We start from the raw sequence: 14382 nt of genomic DNA, 5'->3' as shown, positions 1-14382 counted from the left end.
AAAGTTCATTGTTTTATGGGTGTGGTTGTAGTGATTATTCAGATTTTATAATCTAAGCAAAGGTTACTCAAATCACTCCTTGTAACATTCAGTTGTGTTCTGTAGTCATGACTGAATGTTAAATATGAAATAACTTGAAGGAGGAAAAAATATTGCTGAGTGAAAAACTGACTTTCGAAGATATAAATTTTAGAAAAACTGAAGTTTTTACTAAGAACAATTTTCAGACACAGCAGAGGTGGTGATAATCTTTAAAAAGGAAAACAGATAAACCAGGCAATACCATTTTCCTGAGTGTGCCAACAGTTGCTGATGCTTACAGTTTTCAGAAACGGACAAGATAATTGTCAAATTCACAGCTGCCACTCAGAAACTGAGTGTCAACTTCAGGGCTGCTCTTTAGATAATCTATAAACAGCAGACAAGCAATTATATTTGTTGCCTTTTACCCTATTTTGTTATCATCTGACTCCTGATGCTTCAAAATTAGCTTCTAGCTAGTAGTTTTTGGTAAAAAAATTAAATCCTACAGAGAATGTTTTCCTAGTGAAGAAAAAAAGAAAATGTAAAATATTCACTCAAATGCACATGAAAGGACTCTATTATCTGTGGTTTATGCTGAAAAGATAGTTAACACCATTTATTAATGTACCGAGCATTTATAAATGAACAATTCAAAGTTCTCCATGATAGACTAAATAAGAATAAAGCAACATGCAAACACTTGCATAGATGTGAACTGCAGTCAGCCACAACGTGTTGGACAAAGCAAGCATTAACTACTGCTTCCCCATAATTACAGAAGTGACAACCATTTATTTCTATAAGTGGAAAAATTTTGCTAGACTGAAAACTCTCGTACACTGCAAAACAGAAAATACACCCAAACGTTTGGTAACTCAGCAGAACATCCTGCAGCCTCAGTGAAGCCCATCAGAAAAACTCATGTGTTATGAGCCCAAATATCCTGCCTTCTTTGTAGTAAAGTGATTCAAATTTAAAGACAACTCTGTTAATCTGGTGATTAGGACATTATTCTAAGAGTAAGGAGATCAGACTGAGAACAGTCTGGACCCCACAATTCTTACTCCTTACCCAAGTGCTCTACAGAGTGGTCACATTTCTGAATCAAAACAGTTCTGGCTATTTTGTAGTGTATTGAAGTGCATGCTGTTGGAAGCACACGTAAGTTATGCTGTTTCTCAAAATTCTCAGCCACTGAAATATGTTTTGGTGTTCAACTCTTCAAGACATAGTAAAACAAGAACCATAGCTTCCTAAAAAACCTGAAAGTTAAGACAAGGTGAATTTATTTTAGGTGCCTTTTTGGCTAAGAAGCTGCTGAGAAGAATGAGAAATGAAATTAAAGATTATTTTGGACAAGAATCCCACATACAGCTGGGCTTTATTCTGGCTTTTAAATTATTTTTACATTCGGAAAAAACAAATAACTGTTGTACAAATGAATACAAGAATATCCCAACAAAGAGGTGACACAGAAAAAGCGCTTGACTCTAACATGTTTTTAATGTTTTTTTCTTAAATTTTCACACTACAGTGTTGGAAACCTCAAAGTCTTTTTGAAAAAATAATGCAGAATGCAAAATAATAAAGGGTCATCCTTAATATCTGTATTTACTTCACTGCATCCCCTTGTCTACTGCAGCTGCAATTAAACAAGTGAGAAAAAAAATAATTCTTGCTTTATGGGCCTAATCAACTTCATCATTGAAAAGGTATTTATGTACATATAAATATAACAAAGCCAGATTGCATCCTAGGAGTTCACAATCTAACAGAAACCACGCTAGTGAATTTGTTACGTGAAAGCAAGATAGAGGACTCATTGATTTTGAGTAGGAGCTCCTAAATATCCATTTTGTAGAAACAACTATTAAATTCCGGTTGAGCTATTCATGATTTAAAGTGATGACCAACAGGTGAACACCTCCATCATTCATTAACAATCTCGGACTTCTGTCTGTTTGGCCATGGCCTTACATATTAGTAACACTTAAAACAGCAAAGCAAAATCATGCAAATTGATTATACAGACTCTATATATGAACTAAACTGACAAAAACTGTCACTGGTAACATTTCAAGTCATGAATCGTTATAGATGGGAATCAATACCTGTTGCTTGAACAGGGCTTAAAAACCCTCAAAATGAATATTATAAATATGTAATATGTGATGAAAGCGACAAATAACTAGCTTGTCTGTATGTCAAAGATCAGTAAGGTGGTCAAGCTAGGAAAAAACTTTTTAATAGTATGAATGCCTGGCAGGAAAGCACATAGGGAGCTGTCAGGTAAAAGTCCTGCCTGGCCTCTGGAGGCCACACAATGCCAACATTTTTTTCCATGTACTAATGTAAAGATTAAGGGCTGAAACAAGCTTATTTGTGAAACAGCTGGAATGGGCAAAAGCAATCTCTGCAGACTCATTTTCGAGGAAACACGCATCTACTTTCGGGGGGCACAGAATTTGAGTATTTTCATGTGGGATTTTTCAAAATATGGCAACATGCTTATAGCATATCCTTGCTAATTTATCGCTGCTTGTAACGGACAGGCCATCTGTATGGTTGGACGGGGGAAAAACCCCAACAAAACAGCATATTCATCTGAGTACATTTCTCCAATGATTTGAAACATGTGCCCAAGAAGATTATGATTGCCTAGAATCTGCATTGATAGTTGAGGAAAATCACCACTCCTCCTGTTCAAAAGGACAGCAAACACAAGGATGATAAAGTTTTACACAGACCTGACATAGATGTACCCTCTAACACCCCTAATCCAATGGGGTGGAGGAATTTGAGGTGATAAACTGCAAGAAGCGGTGAGACTCAAGCTTGTGTTCTCTCACTAAATAACCTCTCCATCACCGTTGCCTGAGACTAAACACTGGGCTGGATGGACTGTTTGAGGCTACAGGGCACCCCTTAAGTTCTCACATACCTTTTACCAAATAGATGCGCTTAATTACAAGTGTACAAGGACCCATTTTTTCATCCAACAGACATTCAAGACATTTCAAAGCCCTGAATTTTTAACTACTGTGTAAGCAAGGGTCAGCACTTCTTCCATAATCATCCCAAAATATTGTGTTAGGAAAGAATTCTATTTTGACAAACAAATATTCTAAATAGTAAATGCTTAATGGGCTTTTGGAGAGCAAACTAGAGTCTGAGACCAAGAAACCAGGGACACCTGTTCAAAGCTAGTTCCTCATGAACATTTAAAGTTCTCCTGCATAACTAATTTCTTCTCCAGTTCTGCAACATCATTTTTTTTTAACCCAACCTTTTAAGCAATTCAATAAAACCTGAAAATAAAACCACCTGGTATCTATTTAATCTGCAAAACCAGTTGGGGCAGACTACAACCCTAATTTTTTTAGCACTAAGAATAGCTAAAGTGGCATTATAAATAGGAAAAAAACTCCTTTAAAAAATATCTTAATTTTCTTTCAGTGGGGAAAAATCTCAACCAATTTGGCAGTAAAACTAGGGAATATGACAGCAGAGTGAGAACTGAAGCAAAAACCTACTTTCAAGTTGGGAAGAAGTGAAATAGTACTCTACACACCCATCACTTTTTACTTGCAGAGTAACACAATTTCCGTACTACCTTCTGTATCATGATTTACAAATCCAAGGTAAACACAAACAACTGCAAAGACTTTGGCAAAACTAATTTGCATTTTAAGCAGATAACATCTATTGAAGTTATCAGAAGTGGTTGTAAGTTAACTGAATATCTGGAGCAAGTTCACATACATAAGGGCATATCTTTCCCTTAGTATTTGCTTCAATGTAAGATTTTACTTTCATTAAGTTTCCCTCAGCTTTACAATACTGGAGTCAAATAAATTCTGATCAAAAATTAACATAATAAACTGGGCACATAACACAATGGTTTTTTATTTCACTATCCAATTGATGAATCACAATTATTCCCTAATATAAGCTATTCAATGTAAGCATATAAAGTTTTAAACTTGCACAATACTAACACTCAAAATTACCAAAAACCATTCAAAGGAATGAAAGAGAGTCTTGAGTGTTATGAAGTACTATACTGGTTCTGGACACGTTTTAGAGGATGAGAAAAGCGGAAAATGAGAGAGAAAATGCGAGAAAGAAAAAATGATTGAACATTTGGATTTATATATAATACATGGGTTTATTTACAATAAAGAATAATCAAAGATTCAAGAGACCAAAATCCTGTAAGGAATTCAGGATATCACACGGAATTAAGGAAGAAGGGAGAGAGAAGTAGAACATAAAATACAGTTAAATTTTTATCACTTATAAAGGATCAGAATACAAAGGGGAAAGTAACAGTACTGAAAAGCAGCTGTAAGTTACATTCCCAATGAAAACACTCATCATATAGTAAGTTTTTTAAAAAAACCCAACTTTCTCTATCCTTCATCTTTGTAATATCAGAGGTGGGTGATGGAGAATGCAAATGTGTGGAATAAACCAGATGTGGAAAAATTATTCTTAAATGTTGATAATTTTTTGAATCTGTCTGTAATTAATCAGCTTCACCGATACTTGTCTCCTGATAGCTCTGAAATTTTGTGCAATACGTGAAGAAATTGAAAGGCCTATGATACAAACAATTCATATCAGCTGGGCAGCTGTTACAAAAAACCTAAAACACCCTGGAGTTCAGTTCTTTCCCCAGCCCATGCAACTGGCACTCCTGATGCTCTCAAAGGAGCTGCTATACAAATAGCAGAGGGAACGCCTTCCTCACAACTATATTTCTGGTACTGGGACATATGAAGTGTTAAAATAAGATAAGGTTTTCATACCAAAAAAAGTTATGATTGCATTTATTACATGCCTTTGCTGTAAAGCACATATAACAGTTAATATACCATATATTCAAGACTATATGATCCTCCTAAAAGAAGTGTTACTTTTGGGTTTAAATTCATTAGATATAGATCATTAAATTGTTTGGGGTTTTTTTAATGAAACACTAAGGTAGAATTTTAACATGTATATCCTGCTTCCTAACATAGAGGGATATTATAGAAGAATTAACTTTACCAACATTATGACAGGAAACAGAAGTGCTACCTGAATGCAACGTGAAAGTGTCAGAGCTATTAAAACCACCATTTTCACTTTTCTTTTGAGTTTCAGATTCTCTTACTTCTTGGCTTTTTTCCTTGAGACAATGTTGGCATGGTTTGTTGTGGGTTTTCTTAAAGCTATTTTAAAGACCAAAAAGAATAAGTAAAACACTTCTGGATCTTACTTCCAGAATGCACTTACTCACCTGTCTTCAGCACATTACAAATGTGCTTAACTTTTGTCAGGTGACTGTGTTCATTAATGCAGTGACATGATGAAATCAAAGCAATAATATATTACATATAGTATCTTATATATCTTAAAGTAAACTTCCATTCAAGTTGAATGAAAGTTAAAGCAACTTTGTACTTTTGTAGAAAGCAGACCTTAATGACGTTGCCCCACACTGCGTAATCACAGCCAAAGAAGAGATGTCAGTACTCTGTTGGGAGACTTTAGATTAAATACCAAATAAAACACTAAAATACTTAAAAAAAAGTCTGTGGGAATAGCTCATTTATAGTAACTTTCTCCTTTGTTAATTCAAAATTCAAGTTTAATATTGTAGTGAGAAACATCCCTGAGTTCTTGAAACATCTGTAACTTTATAAAAAAAATTATAATTTGTCTTCCTAATTTCTCTTAGATTGGGTAATATCTGCAAGTCCATATGTAGGATTGAGTGGGATACACAAAACAATTCAAATTCAGCAAGGAGAGAAGCTTAATGAAGTAATCTATCATTATTCCTAATATATTTATCCCTTTCCAACTTGTTTTAGCAGCTGACTATTGTTTTCCATATAAAATGTGAATTCTTCATTCCTCACCTTTCAGGCGTCCCACAATTGAGCTCCCACTTTTCTTGTCTGATCTCCATCCATTTTGCCTTTACAGGTGTACCTACCTTGTCTATCTAACACTTTCCCCTTATTTGTTTTGCTTTCATCTTATTCCAAATTTACTCCATGGACCCCTATCCAACACAGTTCACTTGTTCCTCCTCTCTATTTAGAAGCACACAGCTTGCTATCAAGCAGCATCTACCCTATTTTTTATACCTGCCAGATTTAGAAAGCAAAAAGTAGGATGTTAAGCAGATATAGGCAAGCCTGCTTCCAGCAGATGTCAGGGGAGAAACTCTGGCTTTGCACTTCTGACAAAAGAAAAAAAAAAGTCTCTGCTGAGGTCCAAATTCAAGATCTCACAGATTACACTTTCTCTCATGGCCTCCTTCTCTGAGGACTATTCTATCAAGTCTTCTATCAAAATACTCTGTAGGAAAACTGAGGAAGAAGTGAAACAGCCAGTTACTCCTAAAACATAAGTCTTCAGGATTTTAACTGACACATTTTTAGGGATTCCTTCAAGCTGTGGTCATTAATTGCTGACCTATTTCCTTTGCCTCTCCTATCCAGACCGTACCTTAGACTACTTCTTGCAAGATATTCAATGGCAAGTTCCTTAAATTACTGAATCATAAATGATTCCGTAGAGCAACATACCTATGGTTATGTATGTGTACGCTGTGTGAATACATACATTTATCTACAAAATGAGTTTATGGAAAAGGTTTTTTTTTAAAAAAAAAAAAAAAAAAAAAACCACCCACACACAAATTCCCATGTATCTCAAGTTTTTCACTCTGGAATTAATTCACTTGGGAATTTTGCACTTGAAATATTTGCATTTTGGCTCACATGAGAAACAGTCGGTAGAGGATGAAAAAAGTCTTAGTCTTAAACCAAATAGAGCAATTAACAGTCCTATTTGTTTGCCTAAGTTAAGCATCTGCTTAATTTTCTGAACTCTATGCCATACAAGAGTTTGAGTAAAAATTCTGATGGGTCCCAGAATCAAAGCTTAAAGGCAGTAAACACATCTCAGTAACTGAAAGTGAATAGTTATGCTTAAGTTTTAAACACAGTAACTCATGCAATTGAGACAAAATAAACTGTAGAAAATCACATCTTTTTCACTTGCCTGTGATGTCCTGGATATCAGACTTTTGTCAAAGGTTTTGTCAAGACTAGGAAATTATTTCAGAAGATCTTGAACATGAGGGGCACAGTGTTCAGACACAAGTGAAGAAAGTTTAGGATTTTAGTCACAATTGATTGGAAATGTTCTTTTGGTCTTGGTTCACAGAAGAGAACTGGTATTAAATATGTCCCTGCTTGGTTTTAATAAGAAATTTCAGAGACATTTGAGAACAGAATTCACTAAAGGAGATGAGATAAACGTAACAAAACACAGGATTAGTTCTTAACACCAGTAAACAATTGAGCAAAACCAATACCTGACACACCAAACTTGGAAAAAACGTTCCCTTGCATTCCCTAGTGCATGACACTAGAAACAGAAAAATCTGTGAGGTAAATTTTCAATTATAAGTCTATCTTAATGGAAAAGAAAAACAATGCAAGAGGATAAACCTTAATGAAAAGAAGTTAAGAAATAAAGCAGAGCAGGGGAAATACAAACAAATGTACAAGCAAAAAAAGCCTTGATGCAGGCAGTGATGCCAGAGTGCATAACCAGTTGCATTTTCAATAGTTTTGGTGGTTTTTTTTTTTCTTTTACAGTCAAATCTCAATTACTTATGATCTGCAACCCAGATTCATGAATATTGTGAAGCACCTGTGCTATGGATGCCAAGACACACAGAATACCTTCCTGTGAGCTACTATATGGAATCACAGAAGTTCACACTAAGTGCCACAAAGGCCAAGATCACCATTAAACCCTGCATCTCTAAACTCTGCTGTCAACTATGGCACTTTTTCTGTTTAGCATGTGAAGCTGTGATGAAAGCCCAGTTCATGTTTTTACTGGGTTTTTTACTATTATTTTAAGCATGTATTCTGACTAATTATTTTCAAAATTAATTTTTAAAAATTAAGTCTTTATCAAATCTAAAACTGTATCATTTCAAAAGCTATCGGGACTTAAAAACTCTTCCACCCTGTCGTGATTTAACCTCAGCTGGTAACTGAGCACCACGCAGTTGCTCACTCACACCTCCCCCAAGGGGACGAGGAGGAAAATGGAAAAAAAAACTCGTAGGCTGAGATAAACACAGTTAATAGGATAACAAAGGAAGATTATTACAATAGTAATAACAATAATTAATAAACCAAGTGATGCACAAATGCAATTGCTCACCACATGCAAAAGGGGGAAGAAAAAAGACCCAAATAACTTGATGCCCAGTCTGTTTCCAAGCAGTGATCCCACCTCCCAGGCAGCTTCCCCAGTTCTATGTGGAGCACGACGTTCTATGGCAGGGAATGTCCCTTTGGCCAGTCTGGGCCAGGTGTCCTGGCTGTGCTCTCCCAGCTTCTTGTGCACCTGACAGGGCACAGTGAGAAGCTGAAAAGTCCTTGACTTAGTGTAAACCCTACAACTACCTAGCAACAACTAAAACCATCAGAGTGTTATCAACATTAGTCTCACCCTAAATCCAAAACACAGCACTATACCACCTACTAGAAAGAAAATTATCTTTATCTCAGCCAAAACCAGGACACACCCTCAACGAGGGTGGTGCTTGTGGTACATTGCTCTACTGTGCTCTGTGGATTAAACAGCCTGCTTAAAGTGCACATCGTCACATTGAACCCCCGGGTTCACTGTTCGACCTGTGTTTTGCAAGTAAAGTGCACAAGAGTATGCTCTAACGGCAAAGCAAGTGACAGAGCCAGAATAAGCCTTGCGCTTCTTACGGTGAGTGTATGATGCCAGACCACCACTGATCTCATACAAAGCAATTGTGTACACCAGAATGTTGTTATTACATTGAAGTTTGAAAAGTATTGACACTTTGCATTGAGGAAAATTGCTTTTCTGATTTGCGGTTGGTTCTAACAACAATTGTACCAGAAGAGTCTCAAGTAGTTTCATATTTTTCTAAACATCTGAAATGTGTAAAGAAAAGAATATTTAAGTTGCTATTCATAGTCAGCACAACACTCAGTGGGACATGGCCTGTTAAGTGACACACATTTGTAATAAAACATTTATTTTACTCATTCATGTGAGCTGTTTCCACTATGATTGAGGCAGAAATAGAAACGCCTGCTCTAGAACAAGATCCTCTAAGTCAGCTGTGCTTGCCTGAGATGACATGAGGGATACTAATGCCAAGTATTCCATGTATACCTTTTATCCCTCTATAACACAGGACATTTTGAAATCTTTACTTGTACATATATATACACATACATAGATAATGGGTATTATGTGGTAGTAGATATTTGTGAGGACTAGTACTGAACAAAATCAGACAACAGGAGACAGAAAATTGCACATCAGCTTGCTACAAGCTATATTTGAGGAAAAAAATGATTTTTGGCATTCACATAAATTCACATCCTGATATAAAGCAGTGATATGCCCCCTATTCCTGCTCTAGTGATCAGGCTACCACACAGAGTTCTGGCATCCCAGCATTACACAGAAACAGATTATGGAAAATTCAAAGACAAAAAGTACAAATCTTAAGGGGTAAAAGGTGAAGATTAAAACAAACAAAAAATAATATTCCCAACTATATCGGAAACTAATTATCAAAACGTTTCAACAATAAAAAGGAAATTGTTTAATATAATCAAAGAGTTATAAAGAGAAGTATTCATATGAAAATGAGTAGCAAAGAACTAAAAGATACTACCATGAAGAAATTTAACACTCAGGAAGTAGAGATTTTAGAGAAAAAAAATAGCCTAGACAACACACGTTTGAATACACAGATATGTGCAATCTTGTCCAAGAAGCACCTCATAAATATTACCTTCTATTTACTTTTTTTTTTTTAAGTCAAGATTTAATCTACAAGGCTTAAACTAGAAATCAATGGCTAGAAACAGATGCTTAAAACTTACGGTACAACATATGACAATTTAAAATCAACTGAATTAACTATCACTTCTCAAGTTTTTACTAGCTAGCTAATGAATAGAAATTTTTATGTGGCCAGATTTTGAAAAGGAACTGAGACTGATTTTAAGTATTGTTCCCTTTTGATATAATTTAAAATTACTCCTACTAGAATATATTTAAGTATAATGAGATTATGATGGATACCTTCCACAGCAGGTGTCTGAATACAGAAACCAACAAGGCCTTTTCCACTCTCATCTAAGACACTTACAGCAATATCCGACATTGATGTTGCATTATCCTTGTTCAGTTTCAGTTCAGAGTTGTCACATTTCATTTACAAAAATCTGCTGGTTTATTCCACATTTTTTTCTTAAAGTTCTCTGACAATTGTGAAAGGGACTGTACAACTTGCATGATCACCTCCTACTCTGCACTCTTTCTGACAGACAGACATTCCTGGGACTACAGCAGACCATATTCTTATGGTTTCAACTTTTCCTGCCAGTGGAAGATGGTCAGGTGGTTCCAAAATTATGTCAAACAACATTGTACTTGCTAAAATATAGACTGAGTGTATTAACATTTCTTTGCCCTGCATCTGTTCAGCAGCAGTGGGAACATGTCATGTATATACCCACAAAGCAAAGAACTTGCAAATACACAACCAACAAATCTAACTTTCTTTTAAATAACAGAGGGGAAGGGGAAACAAACCTCTGTAATACCCTCTGCAGTACTGCAGCTCTCCTTGTCTTTTCTTAGGCAACAGAAGAGTAGTTAAACGGGCATCATATAATGTAATGAATTCTTATCCTTAACAAATAATAAATTACTTGTATTTATGCCAAATCAGTTAAGACTGAAAAACAAAGACTGCAGTGCACCATCAAATTTATATTCTATAAAATATTGAAATGCTAAGTATTATACCTTTGAGCAACAAAGGTTTTAGATGGGGGCAGGTGGGCAGAAACACATTAAAACAGTACACAGGCTGTTACTCCATATGTGTTTGCAGGACTATAATAAATGTTTTTAATCTATGAAACATCTGGAACTAAAAATCCAATTTGTACCTTTTTTTTTTTAAAGATGGAATAGTTTTTAAAAGTGTATAGCATAGCTTCTATAATATAAATCTGCACAAATCTAACAGCACAGGTCTATCCTTTAGGCTTTTTCTAGGAGTATAAAATATGCAGAATCCTACCAGGCCATATTGCCATGGGCTGTGTTGTCAAGGTGACAGAGTAGCTCCAGGGTTTGAGTGTTGCTTGATGAATCATCAGGGGATTCATGACTGCCTGATTCCAATTCCTTCGGCATCCTCCAAACAGCAGCACATGTCATGACTTTACTGTCTGAAGCTAAGCAACAGAGAATAATGTCAACAGATCATTGTATGGGAGACATATTTTGTATACAGTGCATCAACATTTACACAAATCTATAAGCAATGCACATCTGCTGTTTAAAATATTTAAAAATATTATACCAAGATGAATTCAAAGAATGCAGAATATGGATACAGGCACAGACCTCAAGTTCGCAGTCAAGTTGCTGCAAAACTCATAATTAGTACACATTTAATGTGCTTCTCCCTGTCTAAAGGCAAAATTCAGTGCTCATGAAAACGTAACTCTTGGGGAGGCAAGTTTTCCAAGCTTCATTCCCCATATTGATGTTAATGAAGACATGAACTCATAAGTTACATTGCTCAATTTGTTAACAATAAGGATTCAAACATTGTTTTAACATTTTCCTTTTCAGGGCTATCTTCAGTTGAATCTATAGCATTATGTCATATCCTTTACTACCAGTAACTGTTTATTGCAAAATTAAGTTTGCCATGTAAGTACACTTGTCTAACTCTACCAAATAAAACCACCTTCTGAAAGACAAACTGAACTTAGACACATATAGCAAAGTATTACAATGCATGAACAAGCCAACTGTAGATTGAGGAGAAAACACTATATGGTCTATGTACATATGGCATCGCCCATCACCCACTATAGCATTTTGTAGCAGTGCAAAATGGGAGGAGATCAGAGCAGCATTGCATGTGTTCATGTTGCTCCAGCCGCTGGTCCAGGATTCACAGAAGATGAATAGGTCAGGGGCCTACAGAAAAAGCTGGACAGGGACTGTTGATCAGGGAGTGTAGTGACAGGACAAGGGGTAATGGGTTTAAGCTGAAGGAGGGTCAATTTAGATTAGATGTTAGGAAGAAATTCTTCACTGTGAGGGTGATGAGGCACTGGAACAGGTTGCCCAGAGAAGCTGTGGATGCCCCCTCCCTGGAAGTGTTCAAGGCCAGGTTGGACGGGGCTTTGGGCAACCTGGTCTAGTGGAGGGTGTCCTTGCCCTCAGCAGGGGGGTTGGAACTGGATGATCTTTAAGGTCCCTTCCAACCCAAACCATTCTATGATCCACTACAGTAGGAACAAATAAACGGGCCACAGTGATGCGAGGCAAAAACAGGGGTTGCAACTACCTGCTGGAGGATGTGTTAAACAAGAAGTCCAGAGGACAAGCAGTAATGAACACCATTTTCTGTTCTGAGGTCATTTTGCATGCCTCTTCCTCACAGTTCTGACTCCATATATATATTAGTTGATTTTAATGCAGAATGCCTGATTACAGAGCCATGAGCAGACATGACCAACTTCCATCAGTGGAAAGAAAACAGGAACAATTGTAATGAGAGTATTTTCAAGAGGAAGGATGGTAACCCTGAAAAAGGCCTTCTTAGGCTAAAATGACATTAACAGCAGTGAAAAAAAGTCTCTGTTATAAAGGTTGCCAATCAGGATATTCTATATGCAAAAAAGGCACCCAAACAACAGAGAATAGGACAAAACCCAATTGATATATAGCAATACATAGTAAATAAACCCAAAATGCAAGAATGCAGATATGTTTAGAAAGTAGCCATATGAAATAAAACCCCTGGGTGGTTAGGTCAAACCAATAAGAGAAAAAGGCCATTTCCGTGAGAAGGAGACAAGGGTAGGAAGATGATTTTAAATTCAAGCACAGAATTCAGAACACACAAGCACTGGGTATTTGATAGATTGTACTAAATATAAAATGTGTATGATGCAGATAACTGTTCTACAGTAATTCGGCATATACAAGTTGAATACGGTATCAGAAGACCATACATCTAAAGATGATGGATAATCCCTTATTTATTAACACTTAATTGAACTTTTACTAGTTGTAGTGCATGCTAACTAAACAGCTATTTCCAAATCATTTGGGGCAAGCTCTTTACTCTAAATCCACATGCCACTGAAAGAAGAGAAGGAAGCAGCAGCAGATGGCTACCTTTCTTTAGCAAAGGGCAAATCAACACACAGCATACATTGTACACCATACAAATAATAAATAACCTATACTGAAAATGCAATATAGTTCAAGAAGGTGAGATTTATCAAATGTTTTGCCTCAATATCAATATGTGACAGAACATCAAAGAACACCACAGAGAAGTTTCTGGTAGATGTTAATTACTGAAAGGTCTGTACCATGCATATCAAGTGCTGGCTTTTCCACTATCATCAAGATCTATACAGACAACCAGAAAAGCAAATAATGGAAAACAAAGACACATTTCTCAAACCATCCTTCCTCTTAGCACAGCACCATGAGTCTTAAGACAGCCTTAATATGTCATTTTAACTTCTTAAAACTGGAACAATTAGAAATTCTGATGGTATGTTCCTATGAATAACTTTTTTAAAAAAAGATTTAGTTTCTTACACAATCAGATTTCCAGATCAAAAATCTGAAACAAGCACTGGTTTGAAGATTGAGGGAGGCTGAAGGAAGAGGGGAAAAAAAAAAAAAAAAAAAAAAAAAAAAAAAAAAAGCATGTGTGTGTATATATCTATATTGAAGTCCCTCTGAAACTTGATGTGACCCAGCCTCCTATAACACTTTGGTGTTTTGTAAATTGTCAAAAGCCACCATTGAAATGAATCTGCTTGAATTTTTAATGTGTGCAGCAATTCCACATAGATTTTATAGTTGTTTTCAAATTATTATTACAAATGCTGCTAGGGAGCAAGATTGAAATGTATCTTGATACTCCAGGCAGAAGAGATTTGCTTGAGTAGTGAAAACAAGTTTATCAGATTTCCACATTTTGCAGACCTATCTATGCCATTCCTTGGAGTCCAGCATATAATGTCCTCTCAGGAAAGCTGTTCAGCCGCTCTGATGATACGATGTGTATCAGATGCCATTTGCTCTTCCAGAACGTGACAGAAGCTTATCTTTTTGAAATGTAATTTGACCACAGTAGATTGTTGTATGACTGGCTGTTATTATTGAGTGTGTTAGGCAATTATTTTTTCAATATTAAACTTTTCTCATTAAAAAAATCTG

General features: G+C 36.0%; 1 protein-coding gene across 12 annotated transcripts in view; it reads right to left on the bottom strand.

Annotated features, from left to right (window-relative positions):
- The window catches only part of EIPR1 (EARP complex and GARP complex interacting protein 1), a 126699-nt gene that overhangs the window by 67904 nt on the left and 44413 nt on the right, over positions 1-14382 (bottom strand). For all 12 annotated transcript variants that reach the window (XR_008576257.1, XR_008576254.1, XR_008576259.1 and 9 more), the window contains one exon: positions 11198-11354. Coding sequence is in view for 2 of the 12 variants with exons in the window: in XM_054819250.1 (XP_054675225.1) it covers positions 11198-11354 (157 nt within the window). In the remaining 10 variants the exon portion in view is untranslated. The remainder of the gene's footprint in view (positions 1-11197; positions 11355-14382) is intronic.

Source organism: Grus americana, chromosome 3 (genome assembly GCF_028858705.1).
Source record: "Grus americana isolate bGruAme1 chromosome 3, bGruAme1.mat, whole genome shotgun sequence".
Taxonomy (NCBI): Eukaryota; Metazoa; Chordata; class Aves; order Gruiformes; family Gruidae; genus Grus; species Grus americana.
The sequence above is the reverse complement of the archived record's forward strand: the minus strand, read 5'-3'. Positions and strand labels throughout refer to the sequence as shown.